The 16071-nt window shown below is 41.7% G+C and overlaps 1 protein-coding gene across 5 annotated transcripts in view; it reads right to left on the bottom strand.

Annotated features, from left to right (window-relative positions):
- ST3GAL5 (ST3 beta-galactoside alpha-2,3-sialyltransferase 5) overlaps positions 1 to 16071 on the bottom strand; it is a 59069-nt gene that overhangs the window by 16383 nt on the left and 26615 nt on the right. For 2 of the 5 annotated variants that reach the window (XM_055705818.1, XM_055705824.1), the window contains exon 1: positions 8198 to 8334. The exons of 1 other annotated variant lie outside the window; for it this stretch is intronic. Coding sequence is in view for 2 of the 4 variants with exons in the window: in XM_055705799.1 (XP_055561774.1) it covers positions 8198 to 8234 (37 nt within the window). In the remaining 2 variants the exon portion in view is untranslated. Of the gene's footprint in view, positions 1 to 8197; positions 8335 to 16071 lie in introns of those variants that run through there. 2 more of the 5 variants (XM_055705799.1, XM_055705804.1) reach the window with 1 other exon arrangement.

Genomic DNA, 16071 nt, shown 5'->3' with positions numbered 1-16071 from the left:
AAGAAAAGGGATGGCTGCAAAAGATCTGAAAGATGGAGAAGGAACTGAGGAGGTGGAAAGTGATGAAGACAGAAGGGGATTAATGAGGAATACAAGACTGCAATAAACAAATGCTATAAGAAAGCCTTCCCTGCCTCTAAAAAATAAATTATGGTCATCCCTAAACAGTTCCTTCACCCCTCCTGGATGTGCAAAGGGGTACAAGAAAACAGAGCAAATTTAATTAATCAGTTCAGCACATCCTTTCCAAGTCCAGTTCTCAGTACTTAGCACGCTCAGTTGTTTTGTTTAATTTGTTTATATAACTGAAATAACGTTGGTTTTCATTTCATTTGCAACAGTTTACTCCAGGTTGACTTCTGTCAGTTCTGTTTACTTCAGATGATTCCTTCTTTGATAAAGGCAGATAGATAGATAGCTATACCAAGTCAAAAATATATCTGTCCAGCACAGCATTTTTTTATAATTACTCAGGGTTTGATCCTGCACTCTTATCTAAGTCAATAAGCACCTCCCACTGGCTGGAATGGTGTAAGAATGCTCAAAAGAGCAAGGTCAGCAGTAACAAGCACCTGAGAGCACACCTTTCGCACAGTCTTTCTGAGCTTCAAAAAGAAAAAAACCCCAAACCCATGAATCTACACAGAGAACCACCGCAGTTAAGAAACCAAGCACCAAAGACAAGCTGTGCCTATAGCATCCAGATTTTGTCGTTTGCATAAAAACACCACTGCCAAACACCACTAGACCCTTTCAGAAAGGGCAGTGCTATAGTTGTTTTGGGACCCGTAAATGCAAACGTCTCAATTTGCGCACAAAAGATGTCTCAGCAGTAACACTGTACTACAATCACATTTTGCATTGACATTTCCATAGCTACTCATTGTGGTGCAATTAGTGAGGACTCAAGGGACTTAAATTTGCTTTTCATCTACTGAATTTAAGTGATCTGTGTAAAGCTGCTGCAAAAGCTAAAATGTCTACCAGTAGGAACACACTCCAAAGCTTTTTGTGGTGGTGTTCTTTTCACCATAATTTACTTCTGTCACATTGTTATTCTTAAGTAGACAAAATTTCCACACTTGGAATATTTCCAAAGCAATTAATTAAAGTCTTCAGAATGTCTTTTTATATGACAATGCTAAAAGCTAAAAAGCAGCATGTGTCAAGTTGTACACCACCACTGCCACACCCTGAAAAATTGCATTTGGTCATGTACGGCACCTGGATTTACCCAAAGACAAAGCCTCTCAGCACCCATTGTTTGAGTGCCAGCAGTGTTACCAGGCATGGGGACAGGACCACACCAGCCTACCTACAAGTGCAAAATGAGGCATTATACCTATGCTCCTCACAATCCCCTCATTAAGCCTCCAGAACCGTATCCCCGTGCAGGGGATGTTTCTACTTTCCTCCTTGGCCCTACCAATTCAAGCACGTCCCCATCTCCCCATACACGGAGGGTCCAGTTAACAGCCTCCACGGCTGAGCTCAGCATTTTATGTGGGCAGGTACTATTCCAAAGTAACTGTCTATGCAGGCAGGAACCAGAACCACAGAGGAAGCACCAGCATGGATAGTTACTGTCAGTCAGTAACTCTGCAAGCAGAAGCTTATCTCCCAGATCTACACAAGTACCTGCATATGGGCTGTTATTTGCCACTTGCTCTTACTGAGCCAGTGGGGAAGCTACCCTGGGCAAACCACTGCTTGAAGCCCAGCAGGACGAGGCATCTTTTGTCCTGCTGAAGCTCCTAGAAGTTGAAAATACAAGTTAACTTTCCCTCTCACAGTACCATCAGTAGTAGAAACAGCCAGCTTTTTGAGTCATCATCTGCAAGATAGTCCATCTCAAGCTCTTGCTGTACAATGCAGCCTTCGAAGTTCACATAACAAGGTCAAGAAGCTTGCAATGTAAAGCCAGCAGCAACTAAAACCTGAAAGTCACACCTGTATAAAGGAATTATTAATCAAGAACAATTGGGTTCAAGCAGGCAGTGAAACAGAAGGTAAAACTAATGCAAAAGCACCTGCTCTTTTCATGCTCCGTTCTCTAAATCAGATATGCATGTTACTCCAAAAACAGTGACAAAATGAAAACTAGTTGGTTTTGAGCAACATTTATGTTCCAACAAAGAAAGGCAAAGTTAAAAGGCAGAAAAGGCGTTTTCACATGGAATAAGCTTGAGCAAGACACTCTTTACTGAGATGCTGTGCACGTTATCAGCAATTAATTCTGCATTAACTTCCTGTTCTGAGGCTTTTTGAAACAACAACAGAAACCCACAGACATACTGCAAACCTTTACGCAAGAAGTTAGAAGAGACTATTTAAGAAAACTTAAACCACTTACAGACTGTTTCCTGGGACACATTTGGGGAAAACAGATGACAAAAATTGTGACAACTACAACACTAATGTCTGTGTTTACTTGCAAGAGTTGTGCCCATGAAAGGATTACACATCTTTATCCTCATTATGGACCAAATAGATGAGATACTAATTTTCATTAAAGCTTTCAAAACTGGTACAATATTTGAATAAAATGTTATTAAATTATGTAACAATATGAAAAAGTCTGGTAAAATGTAGTTGTAATTAATTTTGTTTGCTTCTCCAGTACTGAAACCCACAGAGATTAAATGTAAGGGCTGACGTAAAAAAAAATAAAAGAATCGTTAAGTAGGTGGTAGGTTTTGTGCTTTTTTTAAGTAGATGTAAAAAATACTTGAGTCATCTGTTAAGCAGAGTCTCTCAGATGAAGAAACCTAACAATATGAAAAATTTAACTTTTTCTGATCTTTTGTTAAGAAAGTAATTTAAAAAATCATTTAGAAATTGGAATAAAACTCTCCCAGTTCCCTCCCACATCTTCAAAACCTGTCCACCTCTCTTTAATGGGCAAAACAGTCTCTATTCAGGAAATTTTGAAGTAATATAATTTATTTCCAATTAACAGAACTTCTAATCACCAATTCTAATATTCAGAAAAAGTAAACATGAGTAAAACGCCTTTCCTTCCTTTAGCCTTAAGGCTAAACTTAAGCCAAACAATTCTCTTCCTCACCTCCCTGTCTCTCTTTCCCTTATTTTTGCCTCAGGTTACACAGAGCCCGCCCCAACTCCTTTGGGGGGGCAACAGGCAGCGCAGGAGCTTGGGGTCATGTGTATAATGGCTTCTGCCTGCAGCTCCTCTGTGCTTCTTACCATCATACTTGTTCTGGCACAGGTGGCCCACAAGTCCCCAGGGGTGTCCCTCATCTGTGACTCTCCCTCCCACGTCTCCTGATCAACCCACGATACCTTCACACCTCCTTCCTATGCTTTCAAGTTTCATCATCTCTTCAGTGGAAACAATAAACCATAATGAAATAAATTCTGCAAATAACCTCTGTCCATTTAAAAAATATAATGGTTAACAAATTTTTTAAACCAACAGTGGATCAAGCAGCATCCCAATAATAATCAGGGAGAAAAAATTATAATACAAAGAATAAAAACCCAGAAACTAAGAACAGTTAATTGTGCAACTCATACACAGATGACTCTGCAGTTGCAAGTGTTGTGCAGTCAAACTGCTATTTTACAAATGCAATAGAGTTATTTTTAACCATCCAAAACACACAGTATTTCTTAAATACCAAAACAATTTTGAAGCATATTGTTTCACGAATTAAAGAATTTGTTATTAAAAAAACCCAATCGACCTGGAACAACATACAAACATCCTTTAGCAAGAGGCACTCCAGAAGCTGCAGAGTGAAAGACCGCCTCACTTTCAATGACTTCTGCAGAAGCAACTCCAAATTTTTAAGCCAAATTTTAAACACAGGTTTAACAGACCTAGAAAGCTAATGGAAAACCTGCCCAGATATTGAAATTGGATTTAAAACCTGTACAAGAACAGTAAAAAGCATTTTACTGGAATGAACCCATTTGCTCATAGTGACAAAATACTCAGGAAAAAGTGTAGAAAGAAAAGGAACAGACAAGGTATCCCAAAGGAACAGTTTCTGATTGGGAAATCTCTTTCTATAATACAATGAACACTGAAATACCTTCTTTAAGACTCTTCTTTAATGGTACATGACAGAAATCCCTCAAAACCAACAAGGACGAGGAAAACTTCCAGAGCCACTAAAGATCTGAGGCTGACTTCATAGGGACACACTGGGGCATGACAGACTCTTGAGTTATAAGCTGTAGCAACGTATTAACTGTTGGATATTTATCTTCAAATAATCCTCTGATCACCATTCTACCCATTCCTAGCAGAAACAGTCACAAAACATAAAGAGACAGCAGCCAAGGAGCTGTTGCAGGTTAGGGACTGACAGCTTCTTGCCAGACAAAAAACTGGGACTAAAGTTACAAACTGGAGGCTTCTGTCAATTATTTCTTTGGCTGCAACTACATAAACCCCACAGTAAAGTTGGTACTTCAACATATGTAGATATTTGATACATTTTCTTTGGATATTATCTGCTTAGCACCTATTACTATTGAATGAAAAAAGCATTTGACAGACATGTTTGTCCTGATAAACAGTAGAGTCCATTGTTTTGGTTAATGTAATAAAGTCAATAGAAGGAATACAGCCTTGATGGCAGAACAAAGTTTAGCCTATAATACAGTTATAAGCACCTACAACAGGACATTGATTACATTAGTGCATAATGCATCTTACAAAATGAACTTTTTGACTGTTAAAGCTTTTTAATCAGACAATAAAAAGTGAAAACCAATGTCATCTGCACAATCTGCAATTCACTTGGTTAAGATCTGTCTCCTCAGAAAATGTGAATATAATATTGCATCTTATAAACATGGACACAATTGGCAAAAAGTGAAACAAGGAGTAAATTAAAATTTCAGACCAGTTGACAGACATTCTCAAAGGCACCAACAGGATCATAGGTGACAATTTTTCTGCCTGGAGCCACAAATACCAGCAAAAAGCAATAGTATCTTTTAGAAGCATTACCATTTTTCTCTCCTTGCCTTATGATGCCCTACTTGTGTTTTCTTCTAATTGTGTAATGGCTTATTCCCACATCCTCTTTGCAATATCAACCACCAACTCATAAAACCATTAATAAACTTACATTATTGTGCCTATTTGCCCAGTCTTTTCCTTTAGGAAGGATACCTACAGCTAGGCTACAACTTGCTCTTAATTTTGGGTCATCTAGATTGAACACAGAAAAATTGGTTCCAGCTCAAATCCAGTCCAATTATCAGCTTAATTACAGACACTCAGAGTACAACACCATCACTTCTTTTCAGCAGCATTCACAGGAAGCTTTTTTGGATATTAATAGTGCCTGCTAAAATAACTTTATAGGCAAAGAATTCTGTTCAGAGATCACCCTCTTGATTTCACATCCACAAACCGCTGCACAGCAGCAGGCAGCTGCTACTTGGAAACCTCCCCTATGCTCCGCTCCTTTCCATAGCACATCCTCCTTCCCCCTAGACCCACAGACCCTGTACCTGGGGAAGTACTTTGACAAAGACCCAAGCCAGCCAGGAGGGGAGGAAGAGAGCACAGTGTATCCGCACTTCACCCACCACCTGCCAGGCAAGTTCATCCGGCACAAGTGGAAGATATTTCTCTGCCCCTGCAAGGAAGTGGGAACAACTCACGTCTTTCCCCATATATGGGAAGATTGAGGAATACATCTTCCCTAAAAGAAATGGTCGGAAAAGACAGGGCATAGCATTAATCTTTACTGGGCTAAGGAAATGTGCCAGCAGACTTACACAGCCAAGATGTTTCATATTACATCTGAATTATGCAGCAGAATAGCATCGAACAACTGGTAATTATGGAACAATGTTAATAGTACAGCAGCATTTTTACCACAATATCATCTAACACTCCAAGAGATCATGATTAAAATCACACTTGAGCCTACAGAAGCAAAGGAGGAGATGCCAAAAGCCTTCCATGAAGGAAAGGCTGAAAAAGAAATTACAATATAGCAAAGAACATTGCTGGAACCAATTTTAATGTTTAACATCTGAATTCAAGATTTCAAGACCTAAAGGATTGAAGAGCACGTTGGTGAGATGGAGGAGTGAAGGAAGAGCTGCTCCCAAGGAGAACAGAGAGCTTGGTTTGTCAAGCTTCACAAAACAGGTTCAGTTTGTCCTTGGACACACCAAACACGTAAACACAAAAGCCAAAAACAAACAATTCAAAAGGGACAATGTTAGTACACAAGAAAGTGATTATAAATAAACATGAACTACGAGCATAAGATTCCTGAGCAGGAAAGGAATAGCCTTGCCATAGGAGTAATGGAAAACAACAGCCTACACAAGTTTTAAGAAAGCCCTTAATTTATGAATGACCTTATGAGAGAGAGTTGCTTGCAACAAGGGAGACTTCCCCATGATCCAAAAGTCCTATGTCCAAATTAGCATCACACAGTTCTGAAGTGTTGGATAAGCCTGCAGATGCTTTAATCTGTTGTGTTTGAGCACATTTCATTGACTCACTTGTAATTTGAAAATTACTCCATGACAAGTGTGAAGCATTGGCTGGGTCTTGTTCACTAATTTAGCTACTTAAGTTTTCCAGGCTGTCTTATCTAAACAAAATAATCTGCCCTCCAAATGCTGCAGCTCTGCGGCAATCCTGGCACATTCTGCGTCCATCACCTAAACTGGCATACGTACAACAAACAAAATTAAATATTTTTTGCCAATTTCCTCAGTAAAAGAAAGTTTCTGATACTGCACTTTCTCTTCCTACATCCTGTCCCTAACCGCCTGTCAGTCATCTGACCAATTTAATCAAACTGCAGAAAGGAGGATGCTAAATCCCAAGAAGTTCCAGGAAACCGGAAGGAGAAGGAGCCCATTTCTCATCAAACCCAAGGAAGCGGCCAACACACCCAAAGTGCTTGCGCACACTAACCCTCCAGCTGCATTTTGACCTTTCAGTGAAGTTCCCTGCGTTTGCTGCCTCTTATCTGGCTAGCAGAGGGCTTGGGAGACAGCTCAAGGTTTCCTGCTGCAGGATCTAGAAGGAAGACAGTAACCTTGCTGCAGTGAAGCAGATGGAATTACACAGGAATTACGCAGGAAAACTGCACACCACTTCTAAACAGCATCTGTACAGTCCCATTGTAAGCTGCATTTAAAAATATGTATCCACTTTAAAAACACAAAGAGCATTTCTCTCAATAAGCTTTCTTTAGAAAAGAAATACACATCTTTATTTACCTTTCTTCTCAGAATGAGAAAAAAAATTAGCCATTTACCACAGGAAAGCCATTTAGCTCCAGTAATTTTATGAACATTTCCTATTCGTTTCCGTAACTAAAGAGAACTGCAAAATAAGCATGTCTCCTCTACCAGCCTTTTATTTTGCTCTTATCTACTGCGATGGGGGGGAGGGACGGGATGATGGGACACACCGTAACAGCTCAGCACAAAAAACTGCTTTCTCCCCCTCACCCCAAGTACTGCTGAAGAAAATAAAAAGGCTTTGGCAGCAATGGCAGAACTCATTTCTGTTTTGCATTCACATGGCTCCCAAGCAGGTAAAGACAAAATCTCCCACCAAAAGGCTACTGCAACCTGCAGAGAAGCAGAAACCTATAGACTCTATTTTAGAAGAACAACTGAAGGCAGCCCCAGATACACTACTCTCCCTCCCAGAAGGGGCCCGAGGCAGACCTGACTTCCATCACCCCATCTGCTCAGGAACTCACAGCCACCAACTCATCGCCCTCAGAGCTCTCGAAGCACAGGCCCTTACTGGGGCACATCCTGACCACCTCTGCCCCACATGGCAGCGGGGTGGACGGACACGGCGGCCTGGCCCGGCTGATCCCGGAGGCCTCCAGGCCCCCCCGGCCCGGGGAGGGAGCAGCGGCCCCATATGGCTTGAAATATCCCCGGGACCCATCACCCCCCTCAAATAACACCCCCAAACGTTGGTGCCTTCACGCCTCAGACGCACCTCGGACCCTTTCCAGCAGTGACAGAGGCCTCCCGGGGCGCTTCTGAGGACAAAGCCCCCTCAGCACCCCGGCTCCCCGCACCCGCAGGCCCCGCGCCGCCGCACCGGCCTGCCTCCCCCCCCACCCTCGCGGAATAAGCCACCCTTCCCGCCCCCCCTCCAAATTACCCCACAGCGGCACCTCACACCCGCGGACAGAGGGTGTCCGCCGCCATCCCCTACCTGCGCCGGGCTCGGTCCGAGCGCCTCGCCTCCGCATCGGGGCGGGGGCGGGCGGTGCGGCCCCGCCGCAGGTAACGGCCCCGCTGAGAGCCGGCGGAGGGAGGGAGGGAGGGAGGGAGGGAGCGAGGGGGGCGGTGGGGGAATGGGGCGGGGTCGCCGCAGCACGTGGCGGAGCGCAACCAATGGGAGCCGAGCGCGGCTTCTCAGCGGGGCGGGCGGGAGCGGGGCCTGCGCTGCCCGGGGCTGAGGGGAGGCAGCGCTGGGCTGGGGGCACGGGGGGCGCAACCCAGTGGGGTAGTCGGCAGCCGGCAGAAGTGCCACAACCCCTCCACTCCCTAGCTTTTTGTGGTGTTATTTTCCCAAATGAATATTTCCCAGACCTTTCTTTCCTCAAGAAATTGTGAGTTTGGGGTTTTTTTCTGCCCCTACAGGCCGTGCGGGGGGACCCGCGGCCCCTGTCCCCTAGCCGGGCCGCGCGGCTGCACCACCTCGTTTCCTCATTTCCTCGCTGCCTGTGCCGTCCCTTCACCGCCCAGCTGTCGACAAACGACATCAGTCCCAACATCACTATACATTCTAGCAGCTTTTATTGTGCCTTATACTCCCGAGAGCTTGGGTGCATGAAGGTTTTCAGGCCTTTCCGCATCTGTCTTGGAAAACTGTTGTTTTCCTGATAACACTCACCCAACGCTACTGAATAAGTGCATTAAAAAAAAAAAAAAGCCTGATATAGTGGTGGACTGGTGTAAACGGCTGCCTGACTTGCAAGAGAGGAGAAGCAACCTTGTAAATGCACCTGATCATGGGCGTAGAAGTCAACTGAACCACTGAAAAAAAAAGAGCTGAAAAACCACTGGAGCAGAGCTAGAAAGCCTGGGCGCTGGCTGCAGGAGAAAGCTGATTAAGCAAGAACACAGATTAAGCCATTACAGATTGTGCTAGCTAGGAAATTTTATTATTTTTTTAAATGCCTGGCTTATTGCTATGGTATCTAAACATTGCTCCCTAACCTAGATGATTGCTGCAAAACAGAAACAGCGCTTCCAGACATTGGCAGCTGCTAATACATGAGTGCTGGTATTACAGTGCATAACACACTGCAGCGGCCATGTCGGGAGAGCCGGGTGAGGATACGTTTACTCTTAGACGAGGTGGGATCGAACTGGCCCTGTGGTGTCATCTACAGTTCAAACTGTACTAGGGCTGGTGTACTAGAGGTCCACATCACTTTCCTGAGAACTGCTACACAGGCAGATCTGAAAGCAACCACAATTTTATGACAGGTGTATATGTTCCCTTAATGTAAGGGATGGATGAGCACATGTCCTGAAGCAGGATGTTTAGATGCTTTTAAATTTTATACAAGGTAAATGTAGGTGTGCTTTTTATCCAGATATTGCTGTTTTCTTCACAGTTCTTGCTAAACTATGCCTCTTGGTCCCTGCAAGAGATGATACATTGCTTTTGTGTTCTGTTGGTGGTTTGATTTGTAGTCAGGGCAGATTCTTGATGGCTTTTTGTATAATTCAAGAGAAAATACATATATATCAGGAATAAAATATTTCCTTCTCCATTCTTTCAACTGTTGGCATAACCAAGGACAGAAGATGTATTTGGGATTAGCTCTTAATGCCAGTCTCCATAACTGCAGCAATCATTCATCAGTTTGGACTTTCAGATGAAGCCAGAAGATGGAAATACAGACCCTGACTGTACAGCCAGGCATGCACAATGGTGTCACAGGGCCTGTCACATTGGGCTTCGGCTGGGAAACAACCAGGCTTTGCAAGCAGCCTTGAAGAAGAGCAGCTGCAACAAAGATGCATTGTATTCATCTCTGTCAAAAAAATCCAGGAGTGATCTCAGTCGGTCAGAAATAAAAACTCAATAATCTGGGAAAAAACATTACTGTAAGAGAAAAAATGACATCAGGGAGGAGGGGGCAATAGCAGAAAGGATTTCAGAACATATTCACTTCCACCGGAGTGTAAAAGTGCTAGAAATAGCAGTTGAAAACTGACTGGAATCTATATTTGCTGCTGAAAGTATGTCAGTATGGCAGCTTTGACAATGACAGTGTAATGAGCATGGCAGTAAATATGTTTGGATTTGGAATCTGGCAGAGATATGGACCATGCTGCTGCTGGCTCCTGCTCCTGCCCCTGCTGCATGGCATGGGCTCTGAAACACTGCCTGCTCTTCCATGAGGGGAGGCGGCGGATCGAAGGTCTGGAATTCAGATGCAAGAGGTACACACAGCAGTGTGCACATGGCTCACACCACTGGGCAATGCTGGAAGGGTAGATGGGCAGAGAGGCAGCACCTCATCAAACATTATACAAGAATAGTTCCCATGATCTCTCAGACTTGTGATTATGGACTTAGTGATACTCGGAGGCATTTAGATGTTTACATTTTAGGAATGGAAAGGGTTTTTTAAGTGCATCTGGGCTCTTCACTGAATCAGTGGGAGTTAGCCACCAGAACACTTCTGAAAGCCTTGTGACGTTTATCCTCAACACCTTTATTTAAGCAAGCCTGAGAACACCATCCCCTTGGCATATGCACCAGCTGCTAAAAGAAAATTACGTATTTGGGTCTGGGTTTAGATATGTGCACATCTGGGTTTTTTCCATGATGTTTCTTTAGAATTGCCTTCTTACCTGTATTATTATTTTAACTGTGAGCTTGTGTCTAGCCATTTCCACAAACTTTGCTTTTCTGTAGGGGAACTGGGACCCTGGATGCCTTCCAGTTTTTATCAGTGAATAGAAGCAAGCCACTGCTGAATCAGAGACCTCAGAGATCTCAGCTCTGAGTATTATTGGGTCCACACAAGAAAAATGTTTTCAGGTTCAATCATCAATTTTGTCTTCTAGGAAAGAGTCTGAATAATGGACTCTGCTGCTTCTCGTGTTCCAGCTGTCCTGCTTTGATGGGTGGGGTAAGGTAAGTCATCACTTTAAAAGGATGTTCCATTTAAGTAAGTGGTGCTCTTTTATTACCAGTCTTTGTAATTATTTCTGTGGCACAGCTCTAATGGTTTTATTAAGCTGTGTTATGCTTTAATGTTTATTCTGATTGATGAATGAATTACAGAATAGTGACACTGCTGTTGTACTAGAGAAGAAATTCTTAGTCCCACTGTAGTTCATAGGAGAAGCATTTTCTCAACAGAGTGCTTTTGTAACTAGGTGTTTGTTGCTAAAAATACAGGCAGTTTTCCACAGTAATTTAAAGAAGTGAAGTTTCTTCTGTAGTTAGATAAAAATTGTATACCTAGAACAGTGTATATAATGATATTAGTCATCAAATAGGTGGGACCTGCCCAATTTGCATGAAGGACAAAGACAAAACCACATGGATATTTATTGTCTTCATGTCCAATCCCACTCTCCTACCTGGAAGACAACTTCTGTTACTGGCAGTGAAAGATGCTTAGTGCCAGCACAAAGAAATTGAAATACATTCTAGAAACAGTTCAGGAGGAAGTAATGGAGATAGGACCCCACTGTAGAAATTGCTACACCCCAGCTATGCTAACAGAGGACCAGTTACTGGAATAATTATGCAGTATGCATATACCCGCTTGCTATGAACAGCATGTGAAACCATGGCCTGACTGTCTTCTTTCAAACTGAGACAGGAGCCACAACATTATTCATCTCAGTGGAAGACAGCCTCAGGTTTTGAAAGCTAATAGGAAAAGTGAACAACCAAATTTATTGTGTATTGTATTGTTGAGGTGTAAAATACAAAGGCAGGATGAGGCATGCCAGTGGATGAGTGATGCTATATCTTAAAAAACGCTTAAGAGGATCTTCCAATTACCAGTTAACTGTCTCAGTAAATAAGATAGAGGGTCAGTGAATTGAAGTCCCAGAAATAAATAGGAAAAATGCAGTACTAGAACTGCATCACCAGTCTAGCTAACAAGGTGGGGAGACCAGAGAGACTGCAGGGCAGGAAACACTCTCATAAGTGACTTCAATAACTCAAATGTAGGTTGGGTAAATGTCACAGGAGGGGGGATGCTGTATCTGCCTTTAGAAACTGTCCATGACTGCTAGTTGGGAAGCCAGAAGAGGAAAAACAATCCCTGGTTTGGTCCTAAACAGTGTCATAGTATTATTGACGAAGAACCACACTGTAGCAGTAACTGTAGCATCCTTGGATCCAACACTCTTGTAGCACCAAGAAAATCAGTAGTATTCTGCTTTCTTTTCAAAAAAGAGGAGAAATATAAAACAAGACACACCTTCCTTAAAAGGGGCTTCAAAGGAACATCTAAAAGAGTTAACTCTTCACAGGTTTCACGGAGACTGTTGGAAGCTGCTGTTCTGGAGGCAGAACAAATGCACCAGAAAAAGAGAATTTCTAAAAGGAAGACTGAGTAAAAAGCAAGTTAAGGAAGACTACTAGATGAAGAAGGCTTTCTTCAACAAGCAGAAATTGTATCCAAATTGGGAAAAGAAGGGACTATAACCACTGATGGGTTAAATACAAAACTGTGATAAGCAGCCAGAAAGAGTTTTCAGGTTCAATTTGCAATAGATACAAAAAATAATAGCGAGTCTTTCGTGGAACAAATCAGGGAGTCTGCCAGAGTTTGACTGTTCTGCAAGGCAAATAGATTGTTTAAGATGCAGAAGAAACATCTGGAGAAGATACAGCCAAAAAAGCAAAGCTAAATGGGTTTATACATTTATGAATGGGGTGGATGAGCTTGGGCAAACTCCAATACTGGGACATTTCTTTAAGGGGAGTAATTGGGAAAACATGTCTCAGATTAAAGTGTGAGTATAAAAGATGAAGGAAGACATTAACAAAATGAGCAGTAGCGAACTGCTGAGACCAGATGGTGTTCAACCAGGAGTTTTCAAGGACCTCAGAGATTAAGTATTTAAGGTACTAACTGCTGTCCCTAACCTCTCACCTAAAACTACCTCAGCATCAGGCGTGTCTGGAAGGTTGCTCACATGACACCAGATTTTTGAAAGGATTTCAGAGAAGATTTTGGAAGCTATAGACCCAGAAGCCTGACATCTTTACTGAACAAGTAAGTAGAAATTATACTAAAGAACAGAAAAGACTTAGTGGGCACATGGAGAAAGTAACACATTAGGGGAAGTCATTATGGCTTTCAGAAAGCAAATTAATGTCTTGCAAATCTATCAGCCGTCTTTAAAGAATCAACAAGCTCATGGACCACAGAAGATTCAATTAACTGTCTATGATGATTTCCAAAAACACTCAGTAAGATTCTTCCCAAAAGGAAGTAAAAAAAAAAAAGGCTGCTAATGGGTATGAAACATGGACAAATAACTGATAGAAATGGAGGTGAATAGTGATTTACAAAATATGCTGATGATAGTAAGTTATTCAGGGTGGGGCTAACTAAGAAAAACTGTGAATTTCTTTATGTCACTAATAGATTCAGTGACAAAATGGCAGGTGAAATTAAAATCAGATAAATATGAAAAGATAACATGAGAAAAAAAGTTCTAACTTTACATATATGCTGAGGAACTTTGAGTTGACTTTTACCACTGAGGAAAAAGGCCTTGAGGTTATGAGGGGTGGTTCTGTGAAAACATCAACTCAAGGCTCAGGAGTGATCAAAATGGAAATTGAAAACTTTTAGGATTATTGTTAATTTTTTTTAGGAGAGAAATAGAGACCAAAAGAGAAAGAATAATTATGCCTTGTATAAATCCCTGTTGCACCTTCATCTCGAATCCTCTGTGCAGTTCTAGTGTCCCCATCTCATATATAATTTGGCAGAACTGGAAAAGATATTAAAAAAAATAAATGATAGAATTATCAGAAATAGGAGGGGGACTTCCAGATGGGGCATGGCTAACTCAGTTGGGTCTCTTCAGCATGCAATGGAGGGGAGATAATATCACAGTCTACATAAAATCTTCAGTGGTCCCAATAAGGAACAGGAATCAAGATTGTTCACTAACTTATCAGACTTGAGAACTGAGGTACATTAAGTGAAAGTAGAACTTGGAAAGCTCAGAACAAAAAAAAGGAGATAATGCTCAATACAGAGCTAGAAGAAGTCTTTGCTTCAAGATATTGTGGATACCAAAACTTTGCATGGGCTTAAAAAGCTACTGAAGAGTCATCAAACACATTTCATCTAGCTCAGCAAGTTCCTGACTTGTAAGTTGCTGGAACTGGGAAGGCATCATGGAGAAATACAGAATGTGTTTGCCCTGTTCTTGCTCTCTTCCTACTCATATCCTATCAACCACTGTCAGAAACTGCTGGGCTAGATGGAGGTTTCATCTGGCCCAGTATCAGTTTTTATGTACTTATGATTATTTTAATGTAGTGAGCTTGATAATATTACCTCCCAACCTCAGATCATCCAACTGTTATAATTTCCCCAAACTATTTCAGATAATTAAGTAATTGTGTAGGGTTTCTGCACCTCCTTTTTGTCTTTGCCTTAATTCCTTTGCCATTTCATGTACCTTAGTATTATGTTTAAGCCTTCATGCATTTTTGGCACTTCCCACTAATTTGAAATAAATTTCTCATTAGAAGTCTTAACATGTTCTTCCCAGAAGCATTAAAAACAGATTAATGCTGGTCGGTGTACTGCCTTTCTCACTTCCAGGGGAATGCAGTTGTCAGTGCAATCTTAAATACAACCTAGATGGAAAGAGTAATCTGTAGTACGTGCTGCTGTAATGTAACGTAGTATGCTGCTCTACAGGAAAATAATACATTCTGTGGTGAAGTCACTGGTCAAAATGTTTATATTTCCCATTTTAACTGGTGCAGACAGGCTTAGGACTATTGGAGTAAAGAAGTGTCAATACAAATATGTAATTTATAACGATGATAGACCAGATATGATTTGTGTCCGTTTGAGTTTCTTTTTCCTAGAAGAAAATATTTTCATGCAGTTCATATTATTTTAAACCTATTAATAATTGTGCAAAGCCTTAACAGCAGAGAGTGTAATGTATATATTAATAATGCATTTGCAGAGAAAAATATATTAATGCTTTCCTAAATGCTCAATTAAGCAATTACCTAATGCCACAAAGCATTAGTAATGGAGAGCAAGTATAACCTTAAACCATTTCATAAGATTGTAAATGTCTAAGAGTTTTTTAAGAAATCTGAGAGAAGAGCATGTGAAGTGAAGCAGTCTTGAGAGGAGAAAAGCATCAGCCCACTCTGGCAATGCCTTGGGAGGTTGTCACAAGCTCTTTTTCCCTGGCTCAGCTGGCCAGGAGGCATACCTTGGCTACAAGACTGTGGGCTACCACTGCTGGGGATATTCGATATTGTCACCACAGCCCAAGCCAAAAGGAAGACTTTTATGACTTCCTTTTTCCCCTTCTTTCTCTTGCTCCAGCCCTTCCTGGAAATGTCTGTGTTAAAATGAGAACTGAATAATGTAAAACATAAAGCAGAAGGAGCAAGTCTGTAGATTTGTTTAGCAAGCTTTCTCTTGAACTTAGGTAAATGTTGCCTTTTTTATTCTAGAACATTACTATTTCCTGTGCAGCTGCTGTAGCAGTTATGTCTAAAATCTAATGACAATCACTGATACAATTTGTCATTTTTTTCCTGAAATTTGTTTAGGCAGTGTCGTGACCCGACAGACTAGCCGCCCACTAGTCAGAGCAGGGAATCTGCTTCACCAGTTAGGGGCCCAGGAACTAACACTGGGACTCACAGTGTGATTAATATAGTTACTTTAATAAACACCATAAATCAATGCCCACAAGCAAACCACTATACCTATTAACAGAATGGAGGCAGCGATCATATGTTGATCACCCTTGATAGTATTACAAAAAACAGTGCACAGAAAGGTAAAGAAATAGACTACAGAGTTGATCAAA

Source organism: Falco cherrug, chromosome 1, assembly GCF_023634085.1.
Source record: "Falco cherrug isolate bFalChe1 chromosome 1, bFalChe1.pri, whole genome shotgun sequence".
In the NCBI taxonomy this organism is placed as follows: Eukaryota; Metazoa; Chordata; class Aves; order Falconiformes; family Falconidae; genus Falco; species Falco cherrug.
Note: the sequence above shows the minus strand (reverse complement) of the source record. Positions and strands in the feature narration are given on the sequence as shown.